Consider the following 16222-nt stretch of genomic DNA (forward strand, 5'->3'; position numbering starts at 1 on the left):
ACGTAACGTTAATTAGAAGATGTAAATTTTAAGTGTGCCTCTAAACTAGGGATTCAATTATGGTTAATTAAATATTTATTTTATTGTAATTAAAATAAAAGTGATTATAGAAAATTAACGGAGTGTATCAGTAATTTTTTTCAAAAATTAAAGATAAAATGAAGGATATACAAAAAAAAGCACATATAATTGGGACTGATTTACGCATATATATTTTTATTCATTTGCAATTTGGCCATATTTTTTTATAATTTTTTTTAAAATGTTAATAAATTTATATTTTTTCATCATAATATTCCACAAGTTCCCCCTAAAGGACAAAAACTAATGACCAGCCCATTTGAAAGACAATTCGTGCAATTTCTTCCTAATGAGGATGTCATTTAGATTTTATCCAACTTTTCAAAAGATAGCTCTTGGGATTGACAAAATGAGTACGTAACGAATTACAGGTATATGATTTTGCATCATCAGATTATCAGATTTTTATTGTCTTAGCTTTATGAAGTATTGCATCATTTTCCTGTTTCCTGAAGTGCTTCTTGAGCTGAGATGTTGAAGTTTTGATTCTGTTCGACTCTAATTTTTTACTTGAACATGGTATCCCGTACTACGGTTTATGGTTAACCACTCCTACGTACTGTACAAACAAATTGCACTGTAGAAGAAGCTTGTTAATTCTGTGCTTACAGTTTAGGACATCATCGTTTATGCCAACCATTGTTAATTCCGTTTTCTTTTCAACTTAATCAACAAGGCAATAAGTAAATTTCCATTGGCAATAGCCAGTAGGGAACAGAAGATCAGTGAAATTATTCTGTTATATAAGGGTTTGAATTGTAATCTCTAGACCACTGATCCGTGCCTCGGGGACCATCTTTTAGTTTGACTGCTGTCTTCATAAGCCTTCAACCATATTTCAACTCCCAAAACTGACTTTATTTTTAGTACTATTGTTTAATAAGTATTTCATCAGTTTAAATTTTAAAATTACTCTCATTGTTTAATTCTGGCACTGTGGCACATGTGACGGGGGAAAAGCTGCTCATTTTCAAGAAAAACATATATGAACTGAAAAATGGTTAGAACAAATACAAAGTATCACAAAAATGATCAATTTACACAGAAAGAACAGAGCTAGAAGCTCTCTAGCTCGCCAACACTAGAAAAATTATACAGTAAACTAAAAGAAAAACTTTAATTCCACAAACAAGGGGACTTGAGCTATTCTGTAGAAGGTGAAGACATCAACAGTTTAAACAGAAATCCGACCATTAACCCAATGAGTCCCACAAGGAGTGCAAACTTTAGAGAGAAGCCTGCATCACTTCTCCGATTTCTTCGTCTCTTCAACATTTCCTGCAAGTTAGTGAACCAGCATGCATGAGAATAGTGGCCACTATACGAAAGAATGCATGCAAGATGATAGAAACTTAACTGAAGTTTCAAACTCAGAAAAAATTATGGACAAAAGAAGCCATCATCAATGCTAGCCCTAGATTCAGACACACAAGAAATTTGAAGAGGTAAGATTCATTATTACTGATCTATAGCTATCTTCTTCTTGTCCTTTTTATTTTAATTTAGTTGATGCACAGTTTAATTTCTATGCAGCCAGTTAATTCCACGTTCAAATCTTTTTTTTTTACATTATCCCTGTCTGCTTCAAATAAAACCAAGCCAAGCCTAATCAAGTTGCTATCCTTCCCATGTGAAAGGGTAATTTCAAATAAATCCTCTTTTTGGTTCCCAGAACTGTCATGTCTTTTGGCCTTATCTAATGACCGTATAAGAACCAACCTAATAGCAAGTTAAAATATATCACTTGCAATTTATCTTCTGCTTCTTTTCGTGTATCAACTAGGATTAATCTGATCAGATAGTTCTGCATATTGAGCAACCTTATGTACTATTATATGGTATTAATTTGGACCAGCATATACTATTGCATGAAAGTAATTGTCACAACTAGACAAATGGAAAAATGTGAAGTACACTAACCAGTTCCTGTTGCAGCTGCTGTGTTTGTCGGAAAATTGCATCCCTTTCATCTCTGGCACGCTGCACTGCTTGACTCTATACCATCAAAGAGAAAGAATATAGTACAGTATCAAACTTGGGACAAAGATAAGATTCTCCATCTCATGTACAAACTTGGAGATCGTGATTGCATATAAATCTTTTGTACATACATGATATGCAAGACTGACTGAAAGTTTTAATTGGCCAACTTAAGCCTCCATACGATTAGAAGCTAAAACCTTTCTAAAGTCGCAGAATATTTCTTTGCCCTGAATACCGATTATGGAGCTTTATACAACATGCAATGTCAGTAACGAAAGCTTAAACTGAGAGTACTTCATCCGCGATTTGACCAAATTCAACATCTAGAGTTGCAGTTCTCTTTTTCAAGATGGAGAAGTAGAACCATCTGTTTTGAAAAGTTTCACCTGGCATCAAATGTGGGGATGCAAGGCAACGTGGCTCTGACTCCAAGATGGTACATGGCCCATGATTTGACCAGGGTTTATGGGGATGGGTGAGAAGATCAAATAAGCTCATGTTGAATTTCAAGTGACTGATGGGCATAGACTACTTCCCCAAAAGAAATCCTGTTTAAAAACATAAGCCTTAGCAATTGTTCCTTGCTTCGAATTTTGTCTGCAATGGACATCTCCATATGAGGTCTCCTAAAGTATATTACATTCTAAAATAATTTTCCTCAAGTAGTTCCTAAGGAGCAAGAAGAAAGAGTCTCCACCAACAAAAGAAGTGCTCACAATCACGTTTCAACACAGACCATCCTTGACATCCTAATTATCAAAGTAAACCTTCAACCACGCTATTTGCTCTATCAGGTCCCACAAAGTCCTTTTATTCCTGTTCTTCCTCAAGGGAGGAAAATAGCCATTTACATGAACAGCTATTTAAATAATAATAATAATAAAGCTTGTATTCCATTTCTTAATGGTTAAACGTTTCTTCTTAGAATTTGTTAAACACTATTTTCCATCTAGGATGGAGAAGCGAGGTGAGATGGTACATATCTGTTCTGCCATAATCAATTTATCCTCGAAAAGCAGAAGAATAATTGTAGTTTGTCCTCTCTCAATTTTCTTTTTGTTTTCACCAGTTTCATCAGGAAAATCTATTTAACCCTCTCATCACAAAGACACAAACTAAAGCAACCACCTAAAGCACCTAATCACTGTCTCATACCCATAATTATCTTGAAAGCCAAACATCTAAATTGAGCATATGCACAGAAAACCACTGGAAAGACTACTTCCATTATGAAATCTAGCAACACGTGGCTATTATATAGAGGAAAAGGAAAAGGAAAAAACAAAGACTGAAGTTATAAAAAATGACAAAACTTGTTCAAAATCTCCAGACATCATTAAAGAAACTTAAGGCCAGTTTTCTTAAAAATATCATGCTGCATGTATACATTATAGTCACCAGTCATTATATCCTAAGAAATCGAGCAGCATGACTGTTGGAAGAAGAAAATAAGGACTTGAAATATAAATTAGACTATGAGCTGAATTTAGAACTTACAGAATTGACATCAGAACTTTGTTTAAACGCATCTTCTGAATGTCCAGGAGATGAGTGAGGAGAGATGTAAACAACCCTAAGCTTGCACTCTTCTACATTTCTTCCACTATCCTTATTAAACTGGATTAAGAAATAGTAGTCAATAGCATAGAGTGAAAATAAAAAGAAAACATTCTCTCTCCAATCATTATACAGAATTCAGTCAAATACTTACAGTATCTGGAGGAAGTTCATCAGCATCATTATTCACAATGGTGCTCTGTAAGAGGAACTTGTCCTTGCATTGCATGTCCGGGGGGTACTCTTTTTGAGCTTGGAGGGTGACTAGAGACATTATAAAGTTAAGAAAAATACACGATGCAACCAATCACTAAAAGGATGTCATTTTTTTTCTTGATAAGTGTAAACATAGAAGGATGTCAATGTCCCGATGGAATAACAAACTGCATGGACTACTGAGATGTCACAAGAAGAAAATATTGAGTACAATGAGGTACACTAAATGGATATCTAACGGCGTAGGCGTCCTCTTAATAAAAAGAGACACCCCATTAGATTTCCACATCACAGGTGACAAATGTCCAAATTGCAGAAACATTTGTCATAGAATACCTGTCTATTGGATTGTTTTAGTATATGATTAGCATAATATCCCTGTTCCTAAACTCTCATCATATAAGAAGGATGTAATCATCATTGCAATCAAAGGGTAGTATCTGCCGTGAAATACAATCCAACAAAAAAGAAAATTGTGCTGCACACGAGACAAAACACACTTAAGCTATTAAAGTAATTCCATGTCATAACTCTGAAAGATAAATTTATCACACCTAAGTTTGAATGTCCAATCAGCATAAAGGAGTAAACTAATCCAAGCCAATATTTGAACATTATGTGCATACATGTGGCAATATACCATGCCATGAACAAATGATGCTTTACTACATTTTCTGGCTAACGGTGAAAATAGTGTAAAGAAACTTTTGTGCAGGACTATGTTTGCGTAAATATTCTGCTACAACATTCGAAGCTAACTGTTATATAATAGATTTTAGTGCTTCTAACAGAACTTCAAGATTCAGAGTGGCACCTCGTATAAAACATGAATCCCGGGGATGTACGATACCCGTGTTTGGCCGAACAAAGTACTTTTTAGGAGAAGTAGTTTTCACCTAACAAAGAAAATGAAACAGAATATATCTAGATATGAGTTGTAATAGTCATTAAAAAGTGATAAAGGAACTATGAGATTTTGACAAATTCAGATAAAGCATACCTTGAAAGCAACATAATGCTCTGTGCTGTTTGTAACTTTAAGATCACAGTAGCTTTGTTTCTCCAGCTCAACTAACACAGGAAAGCCAAGTGATACTAGGTATGATAAGTGTATGCTACAAAAAGTACCAACAAAAGGCCTCTGACCTACAAGTACAACCCACAAACAAGCAAGAAAAGAAACAACTCCTTCACGCAACTCAAAGAACTGACTGAAGACAAAAAATAAAAAAACATGTAAAGTACAAAGATCTAAATTATGTTGCCGGCTTAATCTACTGTTGAATATGCTCCGTTGCATAAGAACATTATTATTTTTAAGGTGCAAATGAACATTACTGAAGCAATTCTAAGTTTCCCTTTTTTTGTGATGGCAGTGTCTGGGCTAATTTGCGTGCACCTCAATTATTCACTGGTACGTGTTCCCTTCCCCCAGCGGAGGTACCAAATAACTCTGTCCATCCAGACTTAGGCGGATGGGAAGATACCATGTCTTATAGTTTAACTCAATTAACTAACTGATCTCTTACACTTACTCACCTCAACATAAATTGGATAAACAATCACTATTTTGGCTCCCCTAAATTCAAAATGGAGCTCATATTTTGCACAAATAATCGAGAGAAAAACATTAACAAATATACCTTACATGAAATCCTTTTCAAACTTCACCCATATTGTCACTCTCTTGTCTTTTTATTCTTTTATCTCCTTTTCATAGGTAGTCATTCATCTCTTAAACTCTCTTCTTGCCGCCTGCTGCCTGCCGCTCACCCTCAGCCACTAGATAAGCTTAAAATAGATCCGATCGTGAATCAGATCATAGTGTGAACAACTCATCTATTGTTTCCTCAACAATTTCACCACAAAGCTCATAATTTTAAGACAATGTCACATACATCTATATTATATTAAAAGCATGAACTCCCTAACTTGAAAGTTAAATTACGATAATGCCCTTTTAAATTTTTAACACTTAATTGTTTACTTAACAAAAAAACAAAAAAAACAAATAGACGTCCTGAAACAGACCCAACCTACGCCTCTTGCAAATTGATGTGTTCCTTCACTAGCGGCCGCAACTTTTCAATCATGAACCATTTATTAACCTCAACAGCACTTCTAACGTCCTTCTCAACCCTCATTTTATTTTTTATTTTTTATGAACCCTCACTTTAAATTGTCATAAAATCCTCCAAAAGTCTTTATTCCAATTGCTTGTTCTTTTGACTATGTTTTAATATGTAAAAGCTGGAGTTTGTTTCTGCATGGTCAAATGATCATCTGCCTCATGAGCTATGTCCTCTTATTACACCTCTTCACAAGTTTCATGAGGTTTTTGCAAAACCATTTTAATATATTATTTATTGATTGATTAGGATAGTTAGTTCAATGACCGGAATCCTAATAGAATTGCAATTTTTGCATCATTTCTATATTTTTTTCATACTCTGACTTTAATTAATTTCCATATAGCAAGTCTTGCTCAACTTAAATTGCCTCCTGTGTGCTAAAGAACAGCATGTACAAGGAGGATTTAGTGTTCTTTTTCTCGGTCTAACACTCTTAACCTTATTACCTGCAATATATTTTTGCCATTACGATTTGTAAAACGAAAGTAGAATTAAGGTATTTTTTTATGTAAAATATTGGAATAGTGAAATATTTTATCAGAGGACGACCGGCTATGGCTTTCCTCATCTGTATCGATGCTATGTCCTGATTCAACATTTTGGAAAACTGAATTGTTTTACACAATGACATGTAACGGACAATGGGCAGAGATCAAAAAGAATTTTCGAAGGTTGCCAGTTTTCTCAAGATAGGCCAGACTTGGTGACCAGAATTTCTAGAGTGAAATTGCAAGAACTTAAAGAGTTAATTTTCAAGAAAGAGATATTTAGGTTGTTGCAACATACATGTTTTTGTGGATTGACGGCTTTATATATTAAAAGTTGTGGTAATTTCACGTTTGATTTAAAACTTCAATTTAGATGGACATGTTTGTTCATGAAATAAGATGGCTATTCAAAATAATCACTTTTCATACTCTATAAATTAGTTCTTCCTTAATTAAGTGGCTAAGAAAAATTTGCAAGTATAAACATGGCTTTGTCGTTGTATCCTGAAACATATAGCTTGTATTTTCCCTAATCTATATGCAAGCAATGTCTCTTTAAGGAAAGTTGATTCTTTCACGGCTCAAAGCAATCTCACACTCGATTATGTTTTCTTATTTTTCTAACAGTCCCCAAACTTACAAAATCAAAAGACCTAAATGTCCTTATAAATAATTTAAATACTAATAGAAAAAATATAGTACCAAGTTTTATGTGAAGGGATGTAATTATTGAGAATACTTTCTAACTGACGATCACTATTTTTTTTTATTTGCTTTTCTACCATTGCTGCCTTTTCAAAGAAGACATAAGCAGTTGACTGACTCTTATAAAGAACTAAATAGGGAATGTCGAATTCCCAACTCCATGCTGTATGCCATTGAAATATTTAGTAAAGATGTGCATAGTCAAACATCACCAATTAATTGTTTGGAGTCAAGATATATAAGTAGCAAATCTAGATTTCATTGTATTTCAAAATATACAAGAAAGGCACTACATATCGCATGTCCAATTGTGCATGCAAATATAAACAAAAAGGCATGCATCAAAGACTCAAGAAGAAGTTTGCCCGAGAAGTGCTATATATGTCTTTTAGAGTAGACAAAACTTGGAAGCCAAGTTCAAGAAGAAATGTTGGGATGTTCAATCTACAAAAGTATTACGCCAACAATCTTTAAGTACTTATATATCATATTTTATAGGTTGAAAACATATAAACTCTTTTTTTCTTCTCAAACTAGGAAATTTGAAATATCAATTATAGTTGTTAGTAGTGTGCTAATCAATTCAACAATTCAAAACGCAACTGATCTTCGAAATTTGTAATGTGTGGAGTGTGGTTTTTCACATAAATTTTGCTTATGATAATACTAGCATTCGCAATCATGACTTGCCAAGCTCATGGAACTCTTAAAACTTGTTGCTTTCGTATAAAATTAAGAAAGAAAAATCACATATATCTAATTAAACTTTAATTGTTCATCTTCGTAGGTTCAGATGATAACCAATCATCTTGATCTTGACAAATAATTAAACTTTCATGTATAATTATTTACTCAAAGCTTTGTTGGTACGTTATTGATATTATCTTACAAAATCAAGTACTACATGACTCGGCATACACGTGCAACGCACGTGCCGATAAACTAGTTATTAGTCTATAAGTGCTTAATACAACGCAAATTTGACCACTTTTTCACCTTGCACATTTCCCTTTATTTCTTCTTTCAATTCTCTCTCTCTCTCACACACACATTTATCCCCAATATATAAATAAAACTCATTTTACAGGCCGTTCTATTTTCTTCTTTATAACACTCTTGCAATTAACCAAATCAAAATTACAACTTTCCTCATCACAACAAATCCAATTAAAAAAAATAAAAAAATATCTGAGAGAGAAAGAGAGAGTTACATTGGAATTTGAGCTCGTCAGGAGTAATAGATATCAACTGGTTTGTAGCACCAGACATGTTTACAAACCTGATCAGCCGCCTATCAAAACCAAACCTAAAAAAGCATACACAAACCCTAGGTCACACAAAATGCATCTAATAGCTCAAAACAGATAAATAAATACAATCATATACACAAAAAAACAGCGTTTTCCTCAATTGATGATCATAGGAATGGCGTTTAAAAATAAAAAGGAGAAGAAATAAATACCTTATTAGCGGAAAGATCTAAGTAGCTTTAGGTAGAGTAACGAGAGAGAAAGTGAATATTTTCTGTTATGAAGGTTTCTTAAGGGTGGGGGTATGAGTATCAATCATGAATAATGAGGGAAAGGCGATGAGAGAAAGAAAGGGAGGGTGGTGGAAATGATGGCACGACACATGGCATAACTGACGTCCGATTCTAAAGCCAATCTTAGGACTGCTTTTCCTCCTTCCTTTTTTATTTTGTGTCGTCCACGCCTGAATTATCATTATTTTTATCCCATAAATATGTGCACGTCTTTTTTTTTCTTTTTTCTCAATCTTATTAAGTAGGTGTTTGATCATGAAAATTAAATACTTTTCACTTTATTTGGATTTCGAAGTTGGAGTTTGTGTTTGGTTATAGTTTTTGTAAATAATAGTTGGTTGTTTGAATGTACTGCAAGTGATAACTGGTTTTAGGTGTTTTCTAAATTCCAAATATAACTTCAAGCTGTATTTGAAATTTTCATGATCAAACGCTGATTTTTAAATAAAGTGAAAAAATTCTTTGCAAAAAGTATTATGGGAAATAATTTTTCACTTTATTGAAAAATCAATATTTGATCATGAAAATTCCAAATTCAACTTGAAGTTGTATTTCAAATTTAGAAAATAGCTTATAACATGTTTTCCAATTCACTTTTCACTTTCGGAATTGTATTTAGGTACAGTTAAACGTGAACATCATTTCAAATATTCTTTGCAAAAAGTATAATCAGACACAACTCCATGTTCAACTCTAACTCAATAAATTTCAGATAAAGTGAAAAGTATTTGAAAAGTATAGCCAAACACCTACTAAGTTTAATGACTATACCTTTTATGACGTAGTTTGAATCCGCTATGACATAATTTAAATTCGATAAAAAATTTAAGAAAGAGACTAACTCTTTTTTAAATTCGATAAAAAATTTAAGAAAGAGACTAACTCTTTTGAAATTGTTGAAACCCGTCATAGGAAACTTACGTTAAAGATAAACTTACAGTGGAGGCATTAATATATTTAAGCAAATTGAGGAGAAATAATATCCTATGTCAACGATTAAATATTGATTCTTAGAACATGTTCGATTTGGATATATATTTTTACTAATTTAATAGTAGGTTTTTGATATAAACCAATGGTGAAGCACAACTTCAGGAAGCAGAATAGATTAGCAGATGAGCTCGCCAAAGCAAGAGCTAAGAAGCAACTTTTTGGGAATCTGACAATTTTGATAGTTACTCCAATATTTGCGATGGAAACAGTATGAACAGCCATTCTAGAAATTGCATCTATGAGGATTAGCAGCCCGTTCGGATTGGCTTATAAGTTGCTTATAAAGCCGTTTTCGCTTTTTTTTGAGTGTTACCACTGAGTTTAAAGTGTCATTTTCGTTTAAAATGCTCAAAAAATAATTTACCAATTTAAATAAATTATCTAAAGAAATTTTTATGTTCTAAAAACGCCCAACTTATTTTTTTTTTATAAAGCTTATCACTTTTATGCTAAAAAATAAGCCCATCCAAACAGGCTCTAGTTCTGATTGTAATATTACTAACAATGTTGTTGACTGTTTGAAACAATGGGCTAGCTTAAGCGGTCTTCAATAATTACCATTAAACTAGTGTGTTACGAGTACTAAGTCGTTGTACGTTAGTAATAGTTATTTTATTCCATAGCATAAGCGGGGGGACAGCCTAATTTGAGAAGAAAAGTTGTAGAGTAATTTTAATTTACCAAACTAAATGGCTGTGGTCCATGTTAAAACTAACACCATTAAGCCAAAGTCGTTTGTTCCCTTACTACAAGTTAAAATAAATAAATTCATAAACCTAACATAGATTTTTCACAAAATGAATTAAAATAGCTCAGATATTGTCTAAAATTATTTTTCAAAACTATTTTAAATACACAACCTTTTTTCTAATCCAAAATTCAAATCTATACAACACCTGAGTATCTCAAAAGGAAATTTTCTGATCAGACAGTTTGATTTATGGGACACACAATAATTCCCTTGTTAAATTTGTTCTCTCATTAGATTTAGGGGGAGCATCTACTCTAGTTTTTTTGTTTCCTGTTCGTATTACCTAATGTAGACTTTCATTATGTAGAACTCAAATTAGTTGAGCAAATGTAAACAACCGACAGTTATCACCAGACAGTTAATATAGTTTCATTCCAGCTCATGTATATTATGGTGATATAATGTTTCGAATCGTGCCATTTATTCTAATGTCAATTAAAATTTAACATGTAGCAGAAATAGAATTATTATACGAATAACAAACAACATTGGTCGATTAATAAATTAGTTTAGCCCACACCTTATGCCATCCGTGCCACTGAAAGGGACGACAACAGAGAGGGATCATGGAATTTATGTAAATAGTCTGATGTATGAAAGCATTTTGGAACATTCCAAGAAGGAGCCATATTAAAACTGATGGAACAACTTAAAATGCCATGAAATAAAAACATACATAATAAGTAATTAATAAGATGTCAAAATCAAGTTTCAAAATGAATAATACTCCAAATTTATGGGTTCCAAAAGATTGATTATGTTAAAAGTAGGAGATCAATGTATTCAATCTTCATTGTGGATTCGAATATTGATTTCTCATTTCTTAAATAAAACGCATATATGAATACTCGGTGACAAACACTATAAATCAAATTTCATTGTCTAAAAGAATTCCTTTAAGGAGAATAAGTTTGACTAGTTTGAGGGAGAAATAATTTATCTGAGGGAAAAATGTCAAAGTACAAAGGAAGGTTCAAGTGTGTGTGTGTATATATAGATAAATACATGCATATATTAAGGGAGAGAGTAGTTGAGTATTTCGATAACTGTGTTATTCAGATTAGCTTGCACACATTTCAAATAATGCCACGAGTTACCTACTACCTCCCACCAGCACAGGTGCCGGATAATACCGTCCATCGATACTTGGACAAATAGAAAGAAATCACCAAGTAGTTGTGTACTTCCTCATGTGCATTATGAGGGAAAGTAAGCAGTATCTAAACAGCACACTCCAATGACTACACAAAAGAATGAATAACAACCTATTCAGCAATGTCTCAAGCAAATTATTACACTTCAAAGACTTTCAATTGCCAAAGGAAAAGGAACAAAAACTATCATTGTAAAGGATAGTACAAAGAGGCCAACTATATAGGGGTCTCATTTAAAAGTGGAGAGCCTTGGGAGCTTGTCACGCAAATAGTACAATCTGGCCCGCCTGACTTTTCGGTGCTTAACTACTTTGAGCTCCTTGATATTTGGTGAATACCTGTCATTAATAGCAAAAGGAGAATAATAATAATTATATAAGGTCCCATTTCTTGAGTGGAGACTTGGATCAAGAATAGAAAAGATAAGGTGTGAAGTAATTTATATTAAATGTAAGCTCTTCCGCCATTCAGAATTATTAAGTCAACTTCAAAATCTAGCATGCCATCTACAAATATGGACTATGGAGTAAACATCATTTGATTCCGTTTTGTCAAATATAGAGTACACATCACATATTTATAGTTGGCACATTTTGACAGAAGAAACTTGTTCTTTCTTTTATCAGTCTTGTAAGGGAAGAAATTTAACATAAAACAATGGAACAGCTGAAAAGAAATGTTAAGATAACATTTTGTAGATGATACTCCAAATTCAAATTCTGTCTCTGAGCTTAAACGGAGACAAGAAAAAAAGACATTCAGTACAAGAACAACGCACCAAGGATAGATGACTAGTAAGTTGTTTTCAAGGTTTTCTGTTCCTGAGATATTTTTCACTTTCAAGTTAAATCGCATATGTAATCCCGAAACTTTTAGCAAGTTGGGTCTTTGTTCCCTAAACAACTTAGTGTCCATGTCACTAATTCAACACGGCCCTCCCAACTCAAAACCAGAAAACGGTCTTTCTCGTCATGGAAAAGTGTTTTAAACTACTGAACCAGAAATAATACTGATCCAAAGGAAGTATAAAGACACATTCTTCCCATATTCCTACAAAGGTGTTACACCACTCATTAGTTTTTTGTCACTTTTTACTCCCATCATACTGCCAACAATCTTGCACGCTTGGCTAATGAAGATAAAAGTCGATGGTGAACAACAGAAGGCATAGTGCTGGTTAGAAGAGCTGTGGGACAAAGAAGATTTGCCCGATCCAGATTTTCCAGTCCATTAGTTAATTGGTGGTCGGTTGGTTCAAGAATAGCCAGAATTTAAAGACTGGACAGGTTCTTTAGTTGATATTGTGCGTGAAGACTAGAAAATTGCAGACTTAAATAGCTTTTTAACATTGAATAGCTTTCTGAGGATGCTAGTGTTCAGATATGATGGTGAGGGATGGATGCAAATCCATTTCTACGCGGTAAACTTCTACGAGCAGGATTTTGATGGTAAGAGAAACACACGATACATCAGCCAAAGTTAACTAAAGTAGCAGCAAATAACTCGAACTCTCTACAATTATTTCAATGTTGTTTCTGTCAACTTTTGCTGCCACTGCTAGAAAGAAAACCAACCAAAAACTGATTTAGGTTTTTCTCTTCACCATGTCCCATGTTGTAGCCAAGGGACAGAAATGGGACATACAAAAACCAGGTGGTGTTCTAAGAAATTTGTGGGTTTAGACTTTAGACACCCATCGAATGTTGTCCAAGTATTCACTAGTACACTTAAATAAATCTAAGATCACTTTAAGTTCTGATTTACCAACCAAAGTAAATGTATCAATCACATGTGCTGCCACATCTCATATACCCCCTCTTTTATATGCTGATAGGTGGCTGACACAATTAGAAATGAAAGGTTTAACACTACAAAGTTCTTCACGTAAGAAATGAAACCGTTAATAGAAAAGGCAAAGAGATACAAACAACTGACTGTGACTTAAAGCTAATGTTGTTAAGTTTCAACGCATATCCACAAACTAGTGGAGAGTTCGGAATCTTTTTGCTGGTTGACTGTGAGACATTGTAAATGCCGCTTTGAGCTGCAAGCATATCCTATTCGAGTAGTGCTATATCATATACCTCTACCTAATTCTTGTTTGAAACACTCAATTGAGCACGCCATGCTAATGCAGCTTTCCCAGCTAAAAGTGACAGCCAACAAGGTTCTATGCAAGTATACATGAAGGAAACCATAAAAAAAAAAAAAAAAATTGCAAAGCCACCACATTAAAGTACAGAAAGTAAGACTTACACTGGGAAAACTATTTCAACTCCAATGCCAGCAATAATCCTCCGAATGCGAATTGTCGTGTGGATACCAGCATTTTGTTTTGAAATGACTATACCTTTATAAATAGACAACCTCTTCCTATTCTCTGGGACTTCCTACAAGTTCATACACAACCTTCCAATTAAACTTTCTGGAGGGAAACTCTACCTCAAACCAATTAAACCAAATGATCAACATACAGATACTACTTACCAATTTGATCTCAACAACATCACCAGTCCTAATATCTGGTGTAGGCCTCACAGTACCTGATGCCTCAATTGCTTGCTTGTTCAATATCTACAGTGCAAACATTCATCAAATTAGCACAAAAAATTTAAACAATCCTTTGTTATATCCATATCTTTGTTGTCAAACATAAGAGACAATATCAATTACAGCTTGTTTGGATGGTTGTTACCTATTGTAACGTACCGCATTGTTACTTTAAATCCAATGTCTGTTTTGATTGCTACTTAAATTCATTGTATCATAATGTTAAATCCGTTGTTATATTATGATGAGAAGTGTCATTTAATGTAACGACCGATTTGGTGCAATGGCAGCTTTACCTTCTTTTTTTTTCCCCTCATCTTGCCCTTACTTGTTATTTAATAATTCTATTTCACCCAACCTTTTCTATATAGATTTCAGCATATACGCCCAAATCGGTGAATAATATCAGCATATGCTAAATCGGACCAAACTGGTTTATCTTAACAATTACATCTGATCACAAACTACATGAAAGTTGTCCCAAAAATGAAATTTGAATTGCTAGAACAGTCAATCTCAAGTTAAGATATCTAACACAGAATTCAATGAAACCAATGATAAATACAAATAGCCTCTACCCATGCCCAACTTTTTCTTTGTAATATTGTAGTTTATTCTTCAAATTGTTGGTACATTATGAAACGACGAGAAATGATACAACCTATACACACATTGTATTCATCAAAACGATAAAGTACAATGACAATTGAATTCAGTACGATATACTATAAAACGACATGTACCAACCATCCAAACAAGCTGTTAATCAATTAGCAAAAGTAAACAGTGGATTTAAAAAAATTACCCCCATTATATCTCCGAGCTTAGTTCTCGGCTTAAATGGTGGCCTTTCCTCAGTTGCAACTGCAGCTTCAGCTTCAACCTCAGTTTCATTTTCTGTTTCTGCTGGGACCTCAGCCTCAACAGCTCCCGGTTCCCCTTCAGCTTTAGCTTCAGCTCTAACAACAAAAGAGCAAATTTCCCACTTTGAACTTAGCCCCAGTGAATTGTGTGAAAATACATTCAACTGAGAAGGCTTTCGAGAGAGGCATGCCGAAAATGCTAGCTTCTGTGGAATACATCTTGTGGGGTTTCTTGGAACCACAACTAATGCCTGTAAATTCAATAAAGCATAAACTTTACAATAAAAACAACATACCCGATGTAATCCAGGTAGAGAGAGGCCGTTTTCGAAGGACCCTCGGCTCAAGTAACTCATATCAAAGCAAGTTTTCTTTCATAAATCAAATACAGAAGTAAAGCAGACATATCGAATAATAACGAAATCATTTAGCATTCAGAAAAAGGGAACAGTAACAACAACTAAATAATGTCATAGCCGAAGCCAAGAAACAAGAGGTAGTAGTAACAGAAATCGAAGGACAACAAACTACGACACTAGTACTAATGCTACTGTCTAAGTATGTTCAATAAAGCATAAAATTTAAACCCAAAAATAAAAGAATCTTGATAATGTTGATAAATGAAAATTGGGAAGTGCAGAAGCAGACCTGAGGCAGAACAATGGAACCCATTTTGTGTATAAGGTGTGAGGGAGTTTAGGGTTATTTTTTTTTTCTTTTGTTAAGAGTTAAGAAATGAAGGAAGCAGAATTCATGGAAATCAAGAAGAGTTGTTGAAGAAATACAGTAGTGCAACGGTGAAAAAAGGAAGGAAGAAAGCCTAGAGCCTTATCCTATTAAGATGTTTGCCCGCACAATAGTGTTTGCTTATCTGGGTACTATTCGGGTCTTCGGATCCCCCCAGATTGGATTCATGGCCCAATGGTCGGATGGTTGGGTGCACTGAGTGGAAATTAGGGGTGGATAAAACTGGACAAAAATTAGCGGTTTTCGGTTTGTTTTTTCGGTTTTCGGTTTTTTTAAATAACAATTTCGGTGTTCGGTTCCCGTTCACCGCTTTTTGGTTTTTCGTTAAACCGATTTTATTTTTTATTTTTTATTTTTTTTTGAAAATTTACTACATGAATACAATTTTTTTTTTGGGAAAAAAACATAAGTAGACAATAATATTATAATATTTACATACTCTTAGCAACTAAATGTTAT

At 33.8% G+C, this 16222-nt stretch overlaps 2 protein-coding genes across 3 annotated transcripts; both read right to left on the minus strand.

The window, feature by feature from the left end:
- Positions 1 to 1048: 1048 nt before the first annotated feature.
- LOC132030303 (vesicle-associated protein 2-1-like) lies at positions 1049 to 8825 on the minus strand. Of its 2 annotated transcripts, none has more exons than XM_059419878.1 (8): positions 8625 to 8825; positions 8374 to 8468; positions 4838 to 4932; positions 4652 to 4733; positions 3776 to 3885; positions 3562 to 3681; positions 2002 to 2076; positions 1049 to 1359 (listed from the first exon to the last, which is right to left on the minus strand). In XM_059419878.1, the coding sequence occupies exons 2-8, from the start codon at positions 8429 to 8431 to the stop codon at positions 1225 to 1227; spliced, it is 675 nt and encodes a 224-aa protein (XP_059275861.1). In that variant the 5' UTR covers positions 8432 to 8468; positions 8625 to 8825; the 3' UTR covers positions 1049 to 1224. The 2 variants fall into 2 exon arrangements, with proteins under 2 accessions (XP_059275861.1, XP_059275862.1); XM_059419879.1 differs by having other exon boundaries at positions 4838 to 4908; positions 8625 to 8821.
- A 2778-nt stretch (positions 8826 to 11603) lies between these two features.
- Positions 11604 to 15842, minus strand: LOC132030304 (large ribosomal subunit protein bL19cy-like). The gene is made up of 5 exons (XM_059419880.1): positions 15665 to 15842; positions 14959 to 15267; positions 14091 to 14177; positions 13860 to 13993; positions 11604 to 11941 (listed from the first exon to the last, which is right to left on the minus strand). The coding sequence occupies exons 1-5, from the start codon at positions 15686 to 15688 to the stop codon at positions 11833 to 11835; spliced, it is 663 nt and encodes a 220-aa protein (XP_059275863.1). The 5' UTR covers positions 15689 to 15842; the 3' UTR covers positions 11604 to 11832.
- Positions 15843 to 16222: the final 380 nt, after the last annotated feature.

This window comes from Lycium ferocissimum, chromosome 9 (genome assembly GCF_029784015.1).
Source record: "Lycium ferocissimum isolate CSIRO_LF1 chromosome 9, AGI_CSIRO_Lferr_CH_V1, whole genome shotgun sequence".
Taxonomy (NCBI): Eukaryota; Viridiplantae; Streptophyta; class Magnoliopsida; order Solanales; family Solanaceae; genus Lycium; species Lycium ferocissimum.